At 39.4% G+C, this 19,982-nt stretch overlaps 1 protein-coding gene across 2 annotated transcripts in view; it reads right to left on the reverse strand.

The window, feature by feature from the left end:
• The window catches only part of PKD2 (polycystin 2, transient receptor potential cation channel), a 42,583-nt gene that overhangs the window by 7,179 nt on the left and 15,422 nt on the right, over positions 1 to 19,982 (reverse strand). For both annotated transcript variants that reach the window (XM_075201966.1, XM_075201959.1), the window contains exons 3-12: positions 12,831 to 12,964; positions 11,541 to 11,791; positions 10,711 to 10,935; positions 9,876 to 10,104; positions 8,204 to 8,374; positions 7,329 to 7,510; positions 6,360 to 6,480; positions 5,697 to 5,795; positions 4,249 to 4,370; positions 3,726 to 3,843 (exon numbers count right to left, since the gene is read on the reverse strand). In XM_075201966.1, the coding sequence (XP_075058067.1) occupies positions 3,726 to 3,843; positions 4,249 to 4,370; positions 5,697 to 5,795; positions 6,360 to 6,480; positions 7,329 to 7,510; positions 8,204 to 8,374; positions 9,876 to 10,104; positions 10,711 to 10,935; positions 11,541 to 11,791; positions 12,831 to 12,964 (1,652 nt within the window). The remainder of the gene's footprint in view (positions 1 to 3,725; positions 3,844 to 4,248; positions 4,371 to 5,696; positions 5,796 to 6,359; positions 6,481 to 7,328; positions 7,511 to 8,203; positions 8,375 to 9,875; positions 10,105 to 10,710; positions 10,936 to 11,540; positions 11,792 to 12,830; positions 12,965 to 19,982) is intronic.

A 19,982-nucleotide genomic window follows, 5' to 3' on the forward strand; every position in this document is an offset into this window, starting at 1 on the left:
TTCCTACTTTGAGTATACATGGTAGCCTCTATATCACACATTTTTCAATTTGAGATTTTGCTAGAGTCTAGAAATCTTAGTTGTTGGTGCTGGAGGTATGATGGTGATAGGAGTGTGTGATACATTTTCTATTGTTTTAGGAGTGCTTTGTTCTCTCAAATGTTCAAAATAAAGATACAGTTCTATAAAAAGGCTTTCCAGATATTACATTTTACTATCTGGCGGCTCATCTGAGCCAAATTGTGGTCACTTATGTCCCTTATCGAACCATAGCGTGAGTGGACCTGCAAACATATTTCACGAAAACTCATTTCCTAGCCTCTATCTGGGGCCTTCCTAATGCAGATAGACCACTCGCGGTTTCCTCACTCCCATCTCTCAAATTTGCATATCTCTTTGGGATACGTGCTGGGTTAGATAGAAAACTGGAAAACTGTCCACTACTGTTTCTCCTTTGACTTCATTCTGGAAGAATCTGCGTTTTCCCCATGTAATTCTCCTCTCATTTTAAGCAATGGATCGAGGTTGGTGCAGGGGTTGTTTCTGACTTGGTTGTCAATGGCACGTGGACGTCTCTCAGACCTCTGCCAAAAATATGACCCTTTCCACCTGTTTTTTTTCAAACTTTTTCAGATTTGACATTTTGCTATGTCCTTCCCTCCCAGATACCCCAAGACCCCTAACCCTTTTCAAACGCATATGTTTACACTCCCCGCTCACTAAAGAGATGATCACAGTTATTTATAGCTGGCTAATAGAAACCACCTGTGACACGCAGGGTCGCCATGAAAGGGAATGGAAGAGAGACTCTCCCACCCCGGATGAGTCCTGCTGGGAAGAGGTTAGGGGGGAGGGGGGGGGGGGGAGATTGCCAAGAGCTCGATTTCCACATTAATCAAAGAAACGACTTATAAACGGTACTACAGGTGGTGCTACACACCTGACAAGCTATCCAGATTGTTTCCTAAATCCACTCCGAGCTGCTAGCGGGAATGCGGCCAGCGGGGTACGATGCTCCACAGATGGTGGATCTGCCCACATTTAGCCCCATTCTGGGACATGGTGCTCTCGCTTATAAATTCTGTCTCAGATAAAGGGGTAACTAAGGACCCCTCGTCATTCCTTCTTTCTCGCCACTGTCTGATGAGACCGCTTCCTCCAATAAGCTGGTTTCCCATATACTTGCAGCAGCTAAGTCCCTTATAGCTAAATCACTGGAAGAATCCCCATCCCCTTTTATGCAGGCCCTGCAGAATTATGTCTGGCATAACGCAAGCATGCATGGAAACTATTACCTATTATTTGAAAGATAAACCTCACAAATTTGGGCTTCATGACTCCGAGAGAGTCGTAACTGCATGTCCGCCCCAGCCCAGGTCCCTGTTGTATGGACTTAAACCGTGTACATGTCTGATTCCTTTTGCAGAAGACGTTTCTTCCCTTTTTACATACCGCTTTTTTTTTCTTCTTTTGTTTGATTCCCAGTGAAGCTTGTTAATGCACTTTGAGTGTCTACTTTTCCCCTTTTTGTTCTCTGCTCCCTTTTACTTCTTTTGTCCTCTCTCTCCTTTCCAGTCCCCCCCCCCATTTCTTATAAAACCTATAAAATAACAGGAAACACCTTGTATATTCATGTTACATTGTTTATTGTGTTTAATGTTCTTTCTATATATCCTGTTCTTTCCTCTTTAAGAGGTTTTTTAAAAAAAAAAAAAAAAGTATGTGCATTTTCGGTAGGTTTTTATTCCTGTTTATCTTAAGAAACGGTTATGCAACTGTAGTTATGTACGCCCATTTGTTATGTTTTTTATACATTAAGCATTGTGATTGTGATATTAAAAACTTTACTTAATGTTCTGTCTTTGTGTTCTTAAAGGATTCACATATCAGATAGGCTTGGATATTATAAATCTACATTTATGCTAGATAATTGTTTGGTTAACAGGAACACTTATTAAATTAAGTAATTTTGGCATAAGTCAGGGAGTCCACTGAAGACTTCCTAAAGGGTGTCAGTTATTGAGCTAAATCTTGTGGGGACAGAACTGGGTGTTTAATAGCGAGTGAGCGATAATTATTGGTGGATTTTAATCATTTTAAACAGACCAAGTGGCTTTGTTTTGCACACAAACACATTCATATGGGTCAGTTTGAAAGGGTTAATACTTGTCTACACCACAGAGACTTTGAAAATGAGAATGATTTGTAAGGGGTCAATTAAGAAAAATATTGTATACTTAAAATGGATTTTAACTTGCTATTTAAAGTAAGAAAAAATGCATATGTGGGATTGTTGATTTAAGTTACAAATCAACAATTCTTCAATTTCCCATGTTTAGAGTTAGCCAAGACAAAAAAAACATTTGACATCTTTAGCAACAGAAAAAGCAATATACATGAATAATTAACCAGACAGACAACAGAGGTAGATGTTTCTTAGGTGCCTTACTTGACATTGCTTACATTACTCATTAGCCAGTTATATGAGTGCAAGCACATGCAACTGAACACTCTGAATTACACAACATAAAATAACATAAACATAATTAAAACCTAGTTCAACAGGGGCAGATAACCCACAGTAATAAAATGTTGCTAAACATTCAATGACCCAAAGGACAAGCACAGATTACAGATGAATGGATAATTTACTTTATTATTTATTCCTGAGCAACTGATCTTTATCCATTTCTTAATAGAATCCCTGACAAAATAAAAAGCCTCAAAGAAAAAATTGAAATAAAAAGAAAACAAGAACAAAAAACATTGATTTATCCATATCTAAAATGAGATTTACTTGCAGAGGGCACTTCTTTTTTTTTTTTTTTTTCCATTTTGGTTAGCAGTGGCTTTAATAAACCGTAACCAAAATTGCAGATCTGTTGTGGTTTAATTTGCAACAATTTGAACTCTAATGTTTCTTGTCAAACGTTGGTGCCCATTTTTATGCTAGCATTGATCCTTTGCATTGAGCCCAAGTATGTAAAAAACACACAGGACAAAATGTGGGCGCTTTTTTAACTTCTAAAATGTTGCTATACTACCATTAGTGCACAGTCCTTCCAATTTGAGCGTGTTCCTCGGACCTCAGGAAATACAAACAGTCCTAGGTAAGAACTACAAAGACTCTCCAGAGTAAAAGAACAACCCTGTTTTGCACATTTGAATAATGACTGCGCTCAATCCTTGGCACATAGACGCAGTGTAAGCACCACCATTGTCTGTTCTAGTTACACAACATAAGTGGTCAGCCTTTCTTTATCGGTACGGGCACAGAAGTCATATTCTGTGTAACCCACCTGTTTCGGGTGGGGTACCATTTTTCCCGATGTCGGTAATTCCGACATCGGTTACATCTACAAAAAAAAACAAAAACTAATTAACTCGGTATTTAAAGCGGCAATGCCCAACCCCAACATGTAACTGAGATGTTAAAGTCGTGGGGTTAGGCATTGCCACTTTAAGCACAGAGATATGTGTCTGGCTATGGAGAGTGACGTAATTTCAGAGAAGTCGGTGTGCAGCGTAACGTACACGGTCATTTTCATTGCAAGTCAATATTTTAGTTTTGTAGGCAGTTTAATTTAGTTTTTTTTTTGTAGATGTAAGTGGTGTCGTTATGGTGGTAGTCCTTATAGGGACTACCACCGCCTGTTTCTACAGCACTAGAAATCAATGTTCAATTGGAAAGAAAGCAGATAAATGCTCAACTTAATGTAGCTCACCCTTTCTTTCTCCAGATCGTCCCGCATCTGCTGATGTTCGTGTTCAGTAAGTTCCTGGTCCCCATCTTGGTCATATTTAGCAAAAATGGCCTCAATCTCTGCATCGGTATGGCCTTTCCTACAATACAAGCCATGCAAATATAATGAGAACAGTGTTTAGTTAATAATAGATTCCCCAATAGTGAATTCTGACTGAGTGAGAACATTCAGCAGTGAATACTGCAGAAATAAGTGTGTAACCGTAACTAAAATGTACCCCAAATAAACAACATTCACATAAGATCAAGCAGAAGCCGGACCTAAAATGACACTTTCAATCACCTTCATGCAAGATCTGAACTTTTCTTGATTATTATCTGCTTATCTTGGTCATTTTTTTCCAAACCGTATTAATTGTACATGACTTATTTAAGAGAGGTTAACGGAGAAAACGGTTGGATTATTTTGTTGATAAATAGGTGTGCATGGTGCGAGTATGGTAATTGGGCATTTCAGTTGAATAAAATTGGATAAACAATTTTACCCTTTTAGGTCTTGTCGTAGTTCATCAAAATTCAGCTTTCCCCCTCCTTGCCGGAGGCTCTCTGAAATATCATCCACTGCAGTTTTTTTCAGCTTGAGTTTCACCATTGTTTTACCAAAAGCCTGGGAAGAGGACATATATTGGTTATGTTAGATTACATTTTTTAATCAAAAAAATTCTGAAAGGTGAAGAGAAAGAAAATAAAAAGAGTAGGAAGTTACTTTTCAGGGCTTCTACTAAGCTATTCCATCCACTGATGTGTTGGAAAGGAAAATATTATAGACATGAACATTTTTGCATGTAAAGGGGCTCACTATTTAGACCATTTCCATATGGGCGCCTAAGAAAATAGAGATCCAAAATGCAGTAACAACTGTTATATATGCACAGCACATATTAGCAGGGTATATTAAAACAAGGAAGAGTGGTATCTTACTAGGGGCTAGATTTACTAAACTGCGGCTTTCAAAAAGAGGAGATGTTGCCTATAGCAACCAATCAGATTCTAGCTATCATTTATTTACGCATTCTAAAAAATCACAGCTAGAATCTGATTGGTCGCTATAGGCAACATCTCCACCTTTTCAAACCCGCAGTTTGGTAAATATACCCCCAAGTATCCAAATGTGACATAGGAAATATCTATATGTCAGTCAAATGGGCTATTTCACCTTTTTTTCCTATAGGTAACAATGATCACAGCATTTTTCCGAGACGTTTCCTTAAAAAATTATAATTGAAGATCCGTTCTTGTGGCAGCACCAAATGAAATTGCCAGTATTAAAAATTATAGACATTCAATGACATAAGTATTACACACAAGAATATGCCAGATGCTGTGTGTCATGTATTGACATCACAATGACGGAAAAGGAGAATTTTTTTTTTTTTCAGATCTCTTATTATTTTAAATGAAGGATAACATGCTAGGATAATTTATCAGATCAGATGTGAGCAACAAGACGCACGTATGAACTTTTTTTCCTATAGAGTTGCATTTGACACCACAATTTTCCAACATTAGTACAACCAGGAGCCCAGATTACCATTCTGTGTACTGTGTACCATTTAAATGGCTGCATTGACTACATTAAGGCCTAGCTCCACCCGTTCCAATCTTTCTACAGACACGTAGGAGTTGAGTGAAGTCTGTATTGCTGTTAACATTTTAATGATCTGATTGGCTATAGGCTGTTTCATTGCAACTCCAGTCACCTCCTGCTTGGCTGTGTGTACTGTAAAATACAAGTAATAGGTTCTCTGGCCACTCAGTCGCATCTAAAAATCAATGTTTGCGATCTGTTTTTTTCTGTTTACTAAAATGACTGAAGATTGGAGAAAGTGTGGACGTTGATATTTATTTACATGTGTTTTTATCAATGGAGAGTCTCTGGGGTTTGGGAAGTGCATTACGTCCTTACAATCTAGTATTGAAATTCATGTCTTACTTTTTTAATAAGGTCAGCCAATTCCATTTCACTTTTTTGCTGTGCCATGTCAGTTTTGACTTCTGAATAGGTGTCACTGATGATCGCCAAAAACATGTTCTGTTAAAGAAAGAACGTGTTAGTAGAGAATAAATTGATTTTCACAAGTCTACACACAATGAACACTGCAGGGGGCTTGGTAATGTTAGACCACCCTCCATTGGTTCCCGTTCTGTTCTTCGGAGTATGCGCAGGGACCGGAGCATGTATAAAGAAGCCCTCATCCAAACTTTGCTATCGGACCCGATAGTGCTGTGTTCTGTTGTACACATATGCAACGCTTCATACATAATTAGGTTTCTTCTAACACATGATTTAAATGCCAAATTGTTGAACTCAGTGTGGCCCAAGTTTTTCCAAAGATAAGTGCAGGACATGTTATTAAATACTTGCTTGAAGGACTTACACAACAATTATATCCTACAATTTTAAATGTTATCATACAATCATGTATGACATAGCAGCAGTCTCAGATATAAGTGTGATCTCCTGAAACAGTAAAAAAGATAGGTTAAATCTATTTTCTATGACAAGGTGACATTAAACTAAAAGGGAATGTAAAAGTTGAAAAGCTAGAAATAAAAGGTGACAACTGGAGAAAATAAAACAGAGTGAAGCACATACCAAAAGTATGAAGAACATAAAGAACACAAAAGATGTAAAGTATATAGGCCCCAAAATGCGATTCGCTTCCTCGACTTCAGTGAAGTTGAAATCTCCCAAAAGAATACGGAACTGGGTGAAACTGAAATAAAGAAGCAATACAACTCAATTACTGTAAGGACAAAACTGATTTATTACTATTCTGAAAACCGACACAATATAATAAGGGTTGTTGTGTGATGTGCATACAAGAGCTGTTTATTAGAACATGCCGGTCAAGCTACATATGAATCCCACGTTTTCAGAGCTGAGCAGACATAAGAGTGACAGACAACCCTTCTAGCCTGTAAGAAATCAAACCTAGTACTATCTTTATTATATACATTTCCTAGGCACACTAAACCAATGTCACTTTTTGAGGGTACTGTATTAAATTATGCCACTATTTTGGAATAAAATTGCCTTATCAAATTTTCAAAGAAATATATCATCATCATTTATTTATATAGCGCCAACATATTCCATAGTGCTTTACAATTAGGGACAAACATAGTAAACTAATAAACAAACTGGGTAAAACAGACAAAGAGGCATAAATAAATCATGACACAGATTAGCATCTACCATACTGTTACTCTATGGTGAAATAATGTATATATAGATTACAAGATAAAAGTACACTCCTAGTGGTTAAATTACCAATACTAGCTTGTCCTTACCAAGCAATTCATTGTCACTAAAGCTTACCCAGACACCCTTTAAACTGAATTCAGTATATTTTGTAGTTTTGAAGTTACGATCATTATATATTAGTTTGACAAAATATGTAAAATAATGCCAATACTTGCACCCAAATCCTGTTTGTTATATATTTTGTGATGTCCCTTTAGTAGTAATTACTATAAAGCCTAATGAGACAAAAAAAAAAATAAGTGTACATGAGGACAAGTGTGTATGTATAATTATATATGATCTGCATTAACTACTTACATACAGTCTTGGAAGGTGCGGAAGTCATCAACCTGGGTACCAAACACTAAATAGGCAAACTGAGCATATGCCAGAAAAATGATGAAAAACATAATGGAGAAGCCCAGGATGTCCTTGGCGCAGCGGGACATGGTTGTTGATAATTGAGTCATGGTTCTGTTGAAGTTCACAAACTTGAAGAGCTGTTAGTGAAGAAATAAGGTGTTTCAATGTACAGTTAGAACCAACTTAATTCTGGTTGGTTGAAATCACATACAACATGTCTCAAGTACTGACATTATTATCAGTGGTCGGATGAGATACTGATCCATTTAATCGGCGACCCATTGTAAATGTCAAAACAACTGTTCTGTCTGTTTTCATTTGCATTATATAGTGTATCATACAGATTGTAAGGGCTAGTATGTATAAATAACATTTTATCTACATGGTACTATGTCCTACATGGATGTTATTGGTCCTGAGTGAATTGCTGAGCTGCAATCTCAAAGACTGGTTCAAACATGCGTAAAAACCAGAGTTATTTGTTTAAAGGGTAATCGAGACAATCTAGTGCAGAAATCAATTATAAAGCTTCCTATATCTGTTAAACTGAATATTCTGGTGCTTCCATCTTGGCAATGAGAGGAACCAAGCAGCCCTGAGCACACATATTATGTTGGGGCTACTGCGGGGCTTCTAACACTTAGTCATGGGTACTTACTACCACTAAACTGTCTCAGGAGCTTGGCGCTCCATAACCCGTTTTCACGGCTGCATTTATTTTGTCATCTGCCTTGTAGGTCTGTTTTATGTACAGGGCTGCCTACAATCTGTATGAGCAATAGGTACACGTTAACTTAAATATGAGGTATAAACATGAGGCAAGTTATTACCTTAACCCAAGCAAAGAACACAGTGACGGCAGCAACATTATTAAACTGTTTCTGCCAGTAAGCTAGAGATTCAAAGTTGTGAAATACATTCATGTCCACTATGAGCTCCCCCAGTGGTCCTTCCACGGCAGACATCCTGTGTAGGTTGATCCCCACTGCCACCACAGAGAGCTGCCGGCAAGAGAGAAAGCCAAAGTAAAAGATTAGCATATTTGTCACTGCTAATACGCGAGCCTAAGGAGTCTCACTACTAATAGATTTTAAAAAAAAAAAAAAAAAAAAAAATAATATATATATATATATATATATATACACATATACACATACACACTCACATTACAAATATATTTTATTGCATAACTTTTTTATGTACATTTTATATAGTACTTGAGAAAACACATCTGTCAATCAGTAAAAATTTTAAAAGAGCTTTACAATCAAATCAGGGGGTAAATGTATTAATATCCGAATTCTTCAACTCCGGCGTGTTCAGCGTCTTCGGCGATTAAATTTAAAGCGGCGCTGCATTGCAAAGGGAAACTTCCCTTTACAAGGCAGCGCCGCTTTAAATTTAATCGCCGAAGACGCTGAACAAGCCGGAGTTGAAGAACCCGGACATTAATACATTTACCCCCTGATGTAAGAACTTGTTTTACAGAAAATGGGCGTTACACAAACTACAGTATATATCCGTTTATGTGTCATGTAATCCTAATAGATTATAAAAAATGGCAACACTGGATAACAATTATGCCGGATAAAGAGAGAAAATATTAAATACATACTTTCCTGTCTCAGGATCTGTCTCATAAATTGACTAAAAACAGACATTTTCACATCTCATATATATCATATACTAAAGTATTACAAAGGTTTTCTACAAAGATGAAAAGGACAACAGGGTAAGGGGAATATTTACTAAACTGCGGGTTTGAAAAAGTGGAGATGTTGCCTATAGCAACCAATCATATTCTACCTTTCATTTTGTAGAATGCACTAAATGAAAGCTAGAATCTGATTGATTGCTATAGGCAACATCTCCACGTTTACAAATCAGCAGTTTAGTAAATATACCCCTAAGTCTGATAGAATGTTCACTTGAGTCAAATTAACATAATAAATGAAAATCTGTTCTGCTTCATTTTATGCCATACTGTTACTTGTGCAGTTTACATCAACATACAGTGAACAGTCCGGCCAAAACTACCATGTCTTTCATGAAACAGCTCAATCAATACCGACAATTAATGTGTCAACCTACAAGGAAAGCTCCAACCAGGCCAATAGATTGGAAGATTCAGAAAAAAATCCAAAATTTAAATTAAATTAAAGAATGCGCATGTAACATCCATGACTGTATTTATTGTTGACGTGGCCTTAGAAAGTTATTATGCCCAAAATTTGTAACATTCTCTCCTTTTTTTACTCTCGGTTAGTAAAATACAGTCATTAATGAACATTTAGTACCAAAATGTATCTATTCATTTTAGTTTTAAAGGAAATAAAATGAACATAAATCTATTTGCTCTGTACTTGACATATGCCAAGTTAACCTAAATAGTAAATACTGCTCTGACAACGTCTACACACAATATATACACATTGTACAATAGAGTTGTGCCTACTAACTAGAAGTACCATACGTGGCTGCTGTGGCATTGGTGATACTCACCACAATGATGACAATATCCATGCAGTTCCAGAGGCTGCGGAAGTAGTGCAGGCGATGGATGCGGATCTCCAGGATCTCCTCCACTATGTAATAAAGGATGAAGATGCAAAATGCGATTTCACAGGCAGCCAGGAAATAGTCAAAAGTGGAAACGTATTGGATCAGCTTTACTGTCTGAAACTGCAGGGACGTGACGAGACCACCAGTTGCCGGGAACTCCACCAACAACCTAAATGAGACAAAAGGGAGCCTCACAGATTGTATAGTGAAGCAGAAAGGTAAACAATAGTAATCTGGGGCCTGATTCATTAAGGATCTTAACTTGAGAAACTTCTTATTTGCACCCCTTACAATGCAAGGGGTGCAAATTAGTATTTTGTTTTGCACATAATACTAATTTGCACCCCTTGCAATGTAACATGGTTTTGTCCAGGAGACTGAAATAAGAAGTTTCTCAAGTTAAGATCCTTAATGAATCAGGCCCCTGAATATTAAATCTAATTCAGACACTTTCTTACTTACAGTTAAATCAATAAACAAAATGAAAAAAGTGTAAAAAGTAAAATATCATTGAACTTACAAGTATCATACGTCATGTAACTATAGAAAGCAACAGCAGACGTGACACCTAGTGGTAAATGTGTTGAGCACCGGATTCTGCAAAGTCGCCAAATTTCGGTGACTTGCAGAATCCGTTGCTTAATACATTTACCCTTAGTATTAAACAGATGTAAAGATGTTCTTCATAATTGTATTACATCCCCATACAGCCTAACACACAACACTAAATATGTAAAAAGCCAAAAAGGTTTGATCTTCACAATAAAGTGAATACCTGAAAACGCAGAAGAGATTAATATTTGCATTGTAAACTGTAAAATCAATAAACACTGCTCGGGTGCCTCTGTCCAGCCACAGGTTGTTCTTCAGAGCTGAAATCTGAGCAGCCGCCTCCTCTCTGTTCCTGGATAGGTCCAAGTAATACCCAGCCCCACTGTATGTGGAAATCAGGCCCCACTGATTGCTGCCATTTAAATCCTTCTCCTTGGTGTAGGTCCACCTGTACAAACCACAAGACACAAAGTTATTGCTGCAGAATACCAATCATGCCGTTAGTAACTATTATTCTGTAACACTATCACCTAAGTATTATTCTCTCTGCACAATGCCTCGGACCTTGAGGGATATTTATGAACGTCTGTTCCAAGCACCTACTTTATTTTTCTGTAAGATACACTTTATAACATCCCCCCCATCTTCCCCACACTAGTTTGGGAGACAGGTCCGTTCTTAAGGCATTTATCTTATTTTGGATAACACCAACTTTTCAACCTTGTTTCAATCTTCTGAAACATGCAAAAACACTAGGTTTAACTAAATGTTATAATTGTAATATGGTTTTCTAAAATCAGATGTGGACATCAAGGTTGTCAGGGTAAATCTATGGCTAGTTTGCAAAGTAGTCAGGTAGTATTTTCTTGTTTTTTTACAAAAAACCTAAAACAATTATTTGCCTTAATGCTGTGTTAGGGAACTCAGTGAGCGCCAGATTCACCTCTGATCAGATTTTAGCAGTTCGTGTCCTGTCTCATTAAACTGGATTAGAAAAGAATTACATTATCCATAGGATTGTGGTGAAATAAAGAGGAAGTCAGATGTACATACGCAGTTCCATCGCGTAATCCAAAGGGGGCAGTATCTTCGTTCCGGACAGAATAGATGTCATAGCAGTCCTTGATTTCATCCCTCAGGTCTTCCGGCACAGAGCAGGACCCATTCTTTACTCGAAGCTGCCGAAGACGTGGTACCCCAAGCAGCAGGTTCTCATAATAGATAAAGCTTTGATTTTCTGCCATGGTCCTGTTGTTGTACCACATGTCCCAGTATAGACCATCTAAAAGAGGGCCCTCTGCAAACTGACATGTAAAACAAATTAGTCTCAAATAATAATTGAGAAAAAAATTTAAAATCTGGTGGTTGTTTAAGTTATAAAAAGACGGAGCAAAATTTACTTAAAATAAATACTGCTGCTAAATACTACTGATCACAAAATAACGGCCTGCCACCTCCTAATGGACGACCACATGAATTTGCAGTGCAAACCCTATTACTACCATCGCGGAATGTCCACCCTTTGTTGCACATATGCTGCCCCTCCCCTGTACTTCATTCTTCCCTATTTCCCACTGCTTATCTCATATACAATCAGCGGGTAGAGGCGGTGTCCCTATCATCACCATTGTTGCTATAGCACCACATGGTCATGAACGCATGTTGTGATGTCACAGCGTGTGCACATACGTGTCTGAAATAGGCCAGAGATAAGATAGGCTGGGGCTCCTAGTTTGGAAGGAAAGTCCTCGCTTGCTTGTTGATTTTTGATCAGCAGGAAATAAATATTAAAGTAGATGGAGAAGGGGTGGAGCTCTAAAAGAGCTCATATCTCAACTGCCCCTGGCTTAAAATAACCACGAGCACCGTTATTTTAAAAAAAGTCCTCAATTGTGATCACCACACAATACAACCACAAAACACAATATTTATGTACTATAGGGGCCATTATTTAAATGGGTTACAGTAAATATGTATAGGATACAGTCAATTTAATTAGTTGTCTAAAGATAACATTAGGCCAATATCAATAGAGACAGACATACTTGCATTTATTGGAATATATACAGTTTACATTATGGGATGTTAGATATTAGTAAGTTACTTGATCAACCCGGCAAACAGCAGTCTAAACACTGTGCTATAAGTCACTACTGCAGTGCATGGGGGCCACAATTCAAGCCAGCCTTCCAACAGATCATCCTAAATAGTGATCACCCAGTGCTCCTACTGACTGCCTGCTCGTCCAAAATCATAAAGCAACTACCCTTCCAAAGCAAAACAACAGCACCTTTATAAAGGGCTTCCCACTTAGTATGTATAGATTGTGCAGCAGTACTTCACCTTCCAGAAGTCATCCATTGTCATCAGTGTTTTGAAAGTGGTTTTCTCAGTCTTTGAAACAGGTGTATCCAGGAAAAGCTGAGTCATAACTTTTGTATAGTAAAACATGCTTAAAGTCACCATTCCATATGTTACTGCAATAAGAAAGACAACATCTTATTGTACATTTCCATAGAGAATCATTTACATTTATAGCAACCTATAATTTTATCACAAGCAGATTCCCATTCCAAGATGAGAACCAGAGGTGGAAACTATGGGAAAAGAACTTGGGTCCCCAACCTACTGGTGCTACGCTGAACACCAGAGACCAGGCATGAGAAGAGTGATATTGACATGCAGTGGTTAACAAGCTCTTGTACTTTGTCAGGGGACAGGGGGGGGTTGAGAGCCAATGTGTTGAGCTGTGGTGTACATGGTCATGGTGTATGGGACTGCTTGTACTTGTGGTGAACCCAAGTAAATGGTGCAGGTAATGTCTGAAAAACATGCTGCAACGCAAAAGCTACCAACCGAATCTATAAATGCTATATTGGTATGGGGTCATTGGGACTAATGGATTCCATTTCATATCCCTTTACAGACTTATACTAGAGTTAAAAAAAATCTCTAGCAGAGGCCTGTACGGACCCTTACTTACTAGCATCAAAATACATAACACCATTCACATTTTTTGAATTATTAATTTTTTAACTCACTTGTGTTGTTTTGAATTTACTCTTTATTTCTCATTGACCCTGGTTCGTGACTGTTCCCTTACAGTAACTTTTGACTTAATATTTTTATTTTACAGACATCAGTTATATGAAATAGGGAGAGCTTATATTTGGGGGGGGGGGGGTGGAGTATGTATCTAAGCATTTTTTACTTATTTCCCCCCCAACATACCGTATTTCCCCATGTATAAGGCGCTCCCATGTATAAGATGCACCTTACTTTTGGCCCCGAAATTTTGAAAACAAAATATTACGGTAGCTGTCAAAAAAGGCAGGGAAAGTGTAATGGCCGGTTGCTCTGATTGTGATCAGAGCAGCCGGGCAGCACACTCTCCCTGCAATCGGTGCCACTGTCCCCCTCCTCCTGGATCCCCACTGACACTCTCTGCCTGTCCCCGCCTGCTGCATCCCCCGCTGACACTCTCTGCCTGTCCCCCTCCTCCTGGATCCCACCCCCCTCGCTGCCCCGCTCCCCCTCGATCCCCCCCCCCCTCCACTGCCCCAGTAACGCTACCCCTGTATAAGACGCACCCAGGTTTTGGACCCAAAATTTTTGGGAAAAAGGTGCGTCTTATACATGGGGAAATACCGTAATTATCATTCTAATTCTTTTCTTTCCTATTGATGTCATTGTGGAATTTATATTTCACTTATTACTGTAATCATACTTTTTTTTTATCAATTGGTTGTATGTATATTATTATTTTCATGTTTCCTATAGATTTATATTATATGAACTATGCAGAAGGTGTCCTCATTTCCATACTAATTGTAAACTGTAATCTTTATATGATTACATAGTACCAGTTCAGTCTTGTATTTGTCCCACGGTAGTTCTTGGTGTATGGAAATGCTTGTTCGCCTACTTTATTTATATTTAAGTTTACACATTTTAATTGGACACATTTTAATAATTTTACTTATTCAGGTCATTTATTTTGCCATTTTATAAATTGGTTAAGAATTATTGTGACTGGATCATATAGCCAGACAAACCCCCCATTTTTATTTATTTATTTTTAGATTGCATTTAGGCTGGAGTAATACGCACCATGTGACACTTAACCTCAAGTATCAAACTCATGGTCCATTTTTTCTGTTTCCTAATGTCTATGATGCTTGTGCTGCTTAAATGTTTTTATTAGTATGGTTATTTATTAGGTGAGCTATAGCTATTATAAAGCCTGTTCTCCTGACAATTCTAACTCTCCTGCTGCCTGGTGTGCAGCCTGAAATTGCTCCCCTCAACCTTTATCACAAGTAATATGCTATCAGTTGTATTAGTGTCCAGTAGCAATAGCTCATACTTTCCAACTTCTTCTAATTCCCCACCGAGGTCCGGTGACACCCGAGGTGGTGGTGGTGGGGGGGGGGGGGGGGGGGGGGTTATGCGGCTATTTGCGTCATTTGGCTCCACGCCCCACAGCACAAAGCCACGATCACGTCATTCACTAGGAAGTGGCTAGGTCGCGGGAGGGTGGCCTGCTCTCCCCGGAGTTCGGGAGAACTACCTGAAATTTGGGAGTCTCCTGAACATTCTGGGAGATTAGGCAAGTACGCAGTTGTTATCAGTGGCGCACGCAGGGGGGGTTTCTGAGTCTCTAGAAACCCCCCCCCCCCCGCGCTAACTAAGTGGCCACTGTCCTATACAGCAGCCGCGGCGCTGTCAAAGAAGCGTCCGCGGCGGTGCTTTTTGGGTCGGCGGGGGGAAACCCCCCCCCCCCGACAATCCTCCGTGCGCCGCTGGTTATATGCTAGTAACAGACCACTAATATCAGTAGTGAGTAATATGCCAGCAGTAGCTGCATGACAATTATAGTTTCACAATAATATGTTAGTATTACACCCAATAAAATGCTGACAGTATAGATACACAATTAGCATTTTACCAGCAATATTGTTGCAGATGTTCGCTTTATGTTTGGCGCCACCTTGTGGTGCAATGTTATCGTTCTAGTGTAGAAAACCAGTAACAAGTGTACAGGCAAACATAACATGGCTGCTGTCAATATATCCTTTATTGGTATACCAATAAAGGAATTATTTTAAATATTGGATATTATCTTATAACAAAAGAGTGCCCTGGGAACACAATTTCTGCTTTCTCTTCCTTTTCTCTCAAATGTTACAACTTGTGTGGGTGCAGCTCCCCTCATTCCTTATCAGGACATTTATCGATATGACTATATATTTATAGAGGGGTTAATAGGTTCTCTTTTAGTATTGTGAAATACTCTATGATGGCAAACTAGGACAAGGATTACATGAATATCAGTTGGATTGAAATTACGTTCACTCTCCCACTGTGAATAAGTTAAATCACCATGGATACTGCTAATAATATTCCTCCCTCAGATGGGATGCAGATGAGTGGTAATTGGAGTAGTAACTGGGAGAACTTAACAGCAGAGTTAAAAGATCTTGCTTTCGCCACAGACATTAACCACAAACCAGAAGAGGTGCAAACAGCCACGCTGAAGAGGGTGCTGTGCAGGGAGTGTCGTCATGTTTATAAGCACAACCTGAGCCTTACATAGGGACAATAAAAGGGTGTAAAAGCAGTCATATGCATTAGAGATATATTTTAACCTGCAAAAAATGTGATCTTTAAAAGTTACATTTTTGGCAGCTGCAAACAAGAGGAAAGCAAACCATTGACAACTGTTACCAGACATAGAGAAAGCAGCAACATGTGAATATGGTACATTAAAAGATGAACGTATACAAGACAAGACAAATTAGTAATGGGCATGAATACTGAGAACACCCACCACCATCTCTTAAGAGAACGGCATTTAGACTTGTCAGTAGCTAAGATGTGGTGCATAACAGAGCTCACAAACTAGGGTATCCAACCAATGGACAACACAGGTGACTTGGTCAACATAGAACCAGCAAGGGAGATCACCTGCAACCAAGCATACAACAGGCAAATACTGTAGCAAAATGCATAGACGAGGGGAAGAGCAGTGTCCAGCATTTGGGAAACCATGTCGATCTTGTGGCATTTACAAACCACTTTATCCCCTGCTTGACAAGCACGCTTTAGTAGAATTCAGCAGGGAAAGAACACACTTTAGAAGAAACAACTCCAGCTAACGTAAACCTCCACAGTACTGCAGTGATTTACTCAACAGAACGCATTGGTACTGTAAGATCAACAGGCCAAAAGGGATTTGTCCATCTCAACTTGAATAATAAGAGGCAAACCTGCCAGTTACACTCAAGTACAACATGAGATTTGAAGAATCTGAGAGACATGATGACTGTAAAGCCCACTTTGGAGTTGTTATTCAAACCTCCCAATGACTGAATGTGTGATCCCAGCACTAGGACCCAGAGGAGACATGCCAGGAACAGTTGCTTAGCAACAAAAGGCTGGTATAAGCTGAGGAGAAGTGTGTGGGTAGAGAGTGACAGCCGGGGTTGACCGCTTTTCATCTACGTTGGTCCTGATACAGGAGTAAACCTGCTTCCCACCACAGGGATATCTCCTTGCTGTTTCACTTACCTGGTGAATCCTAGATCACTCCTCATACCGCCTGGATCGTTCCTTCCCAGAAGTGCAGTCAGACTTTACGTAAGCGCGCAACGGAGGGTGCTGCTCTCCCTCCAGCTCCTTCACTGTTCCAAGTAACTCTGTTCCCGAATCCCAGAAGAGCTAAAAAAGAGCACCTCTCTCTTGCTTTGAGCGTGCATTAATATATAGCACTAACCCAAGTCGTGGCCTCTCTCACGAAGCATCTTCTGCCTTGTCAGACAAGATTGTGAGACCACCAGTGCACTGCCGGTCGCAAGTCTCTTACAATGGCGAGTAAACCCCAAACAGCGCACATACCAAGAAGAGGGGGCTTACAATATTATCAACTGAATCCATCCACGAGCACCAGTCGTTCAGTACATATTTCTATGTTCCTGCTGCAAAAATCAAACATTGAAAAGCACTTTATTTGGAAGTCTTGAAGTACAGATTTCTATGTAATTAGCACCTTGTATCTCTGTGCAACTGTATTTCTTCTGCTTAATATTCTCAGCACCCAAACAGCAAAGGTTTTACATTTCTTCTGCACTCAATCTAATTCACCAGATCACTGCAACACCACCACCTAGTGGCCATCTGCTGATAATCATAAAAAATTAACTAATTGCAAATTGATAAATTGTGTGAAAAATAGCCATCCACACAGTTTTCCTTCCTAAAAGGACAACGAACTGGACAACACTGTCCCCACAGGCTGCTGCTTGGGGACCCACTAAATAGATTTAGCATCTACCAGGAGCGCTTACTTCAGCTCCAACCTCACTTTGCCCAGCTACCTGTGTTCCCACTTTCTCCAGGAGGCAGGCCCACTAATTCGTGCAGACTTGCCAGGTACTGAAAGTGACCCTACAACACAAATGGTTCTGGTCTGTATTGGCATACAAGAGGCTTATGCCCCAACTGGCTATAACCAATCTACATTTTACAGAGTGCTGCAACACATCTAAACGCAGACTAACCACACTATCTCCCTTCAGTCTACAATTAAAGCAGCCTGATGTGTTCAAGGAGCTAGTTGAGTCCGTCTTAGGAGAATTACATTTCAAACTTAACCCAAGTGTCACACCATTTCAGTGTGCACCATGCAAAGTGCCAAGAGTGAAGGCTCTACTTCATCAGTATGGAGGCAGATTGCCACATTGCACCTGTGGCAACACAACTGACTGGATAAGCAACATGGTCATTTAGGTGGAGCCTGAGAAGCTTAGGATCTGCATTGATCAGAAATTCCTAAACCAAGCATTGCAGAGACCTCAACATATTATGCCAATATTGGAGGATGTTTTATACAAGCTGCTAAAAGAACTGCTTTGCCTGCCTGCTGATGAACCGAATGCATTTTAGCAAAACAAGCTGGATGAAGTAGGCAGCTATATATATCCCCTTTTTGGATTCCCCTTGTGAACCCCTGGACAACCAGTGAAGGCAACATGAGGGTTTGTGACGTGTGTGAGGGGTGTGAGCCCCTACGCAGACCTCTGGACAGAGATGCAATCTGGCAAAGGCTTTCAAAACCCGATAATGCGGTGCAGGAAATGAAACGTTTGGTTACAGTCACACCTGTGTTGAAGACTGGGATGTTGCCCGATGCAAGAAGGCCAACTTGTTGCATTTGCTTCTAGGGCACCGCCCCTGACTGAGCAGAAATATGCAGATTATAAAGGAGTGCCTGAGCACTGTGTTTGCTTGCCGCAGTTTTCATCACTATCTGTAGAGCTGAGAAATTATCACAGCGGAGAGAGATCACAAGTCGCTAACTGCCATCTTCAAGAACACAAACTAAAACAATCAGCACTGAGTGTGATTCGGCAATTCCTCACCAATAACACATGGATTAATATAAAAAAAATCATTTAATAAACATGTATAAAAAAAGGATAACACATTTATCCTAAGATGACCAGCTGATACAAAAATAACAGTGCTCTAATGAGTCAATGATCGATGATGGTCCAACACGGAGTGTTATAAAAATATATATTGGCCAATATATCACTCCTAGAAAGACTCTATATCAAAAGTGTCTCGAATATTCGGACTAGAGCTGAGAGTGTTCATCAATGGAGCCCTCCTGAAGTCTATGTAGCAGGTGTGCCTGGTAGACCGATAATGATTCTTTGTGCACGAATCAACCAAAAATGTAAACTAGCCAGTGTAATGGTAGATCTATACGGCTGGCTAAAATGACTCACCAAGATGAAAGTTGGAGATATATGATACACATAGATGTTACTGCAATTCATCCGATGTATAACCAGTAGAGTCTCCACTGCATCAAACCCAAACAGAGGGTTCCTGGATAAGCAAATCAGTCGCTATAGATAAAATAGGTATAACAACTTTATCCGGCATTTAGCAAATAAGCAGTACGATACCGTGTTGTAGTGGATCTCCGTAATAGTTCCTATAGTCAGTGACACTCGCAGCAGAGCAACAGCTGCATATGGTAGATACAGAGCAGACCATTGACACCACTGCACAGATCCACAAAGCAGAGTACCTGAATATCACAGATCAATGACTGCATCATACCATGAATGATGAGAGCCTGCAGACTCTGCAATCCATTGTACTGGCTAGATAACTAGATTTACAGTGACTACTGGTCATTTAGAGATGAAATCAGCATTTAGAATGGTATTCTATGTAAGGGGCCAAGGGTCATAATAGCAAAATCTTTAAGACCAGAGATGTAAGAACACATACACTTCGGCCACACTGGGGGTTAGGCATGTTACAAACAAGCAAAAGATACATTATACTGGCCCAAAATGCAAAGTGACAGCAACTGTTAAGCATATAATGAATACACACCTGTAAAACAGAAAAACACCATGTCATAGATTGTAAGCTTGCAAGCAGGGCCCTCTTACCTCCTTGTCTGCATTACCCAGT

This window comes from Mixophyes fleayi, chromosome 1 (genome assembly GCF_038048845.1).
Source record: "Mixophyes fleayi isolate aMixFle1 chromosome 1, aMixFle1.hap1, whole genome shotgun sequence".
Taxonomy (NCBI): Eukaryota; Metazoa; Chordata; class Amphibia; order Anura; family Limnodynastidae; genus Mixophyes; species Mixophyes fleayi.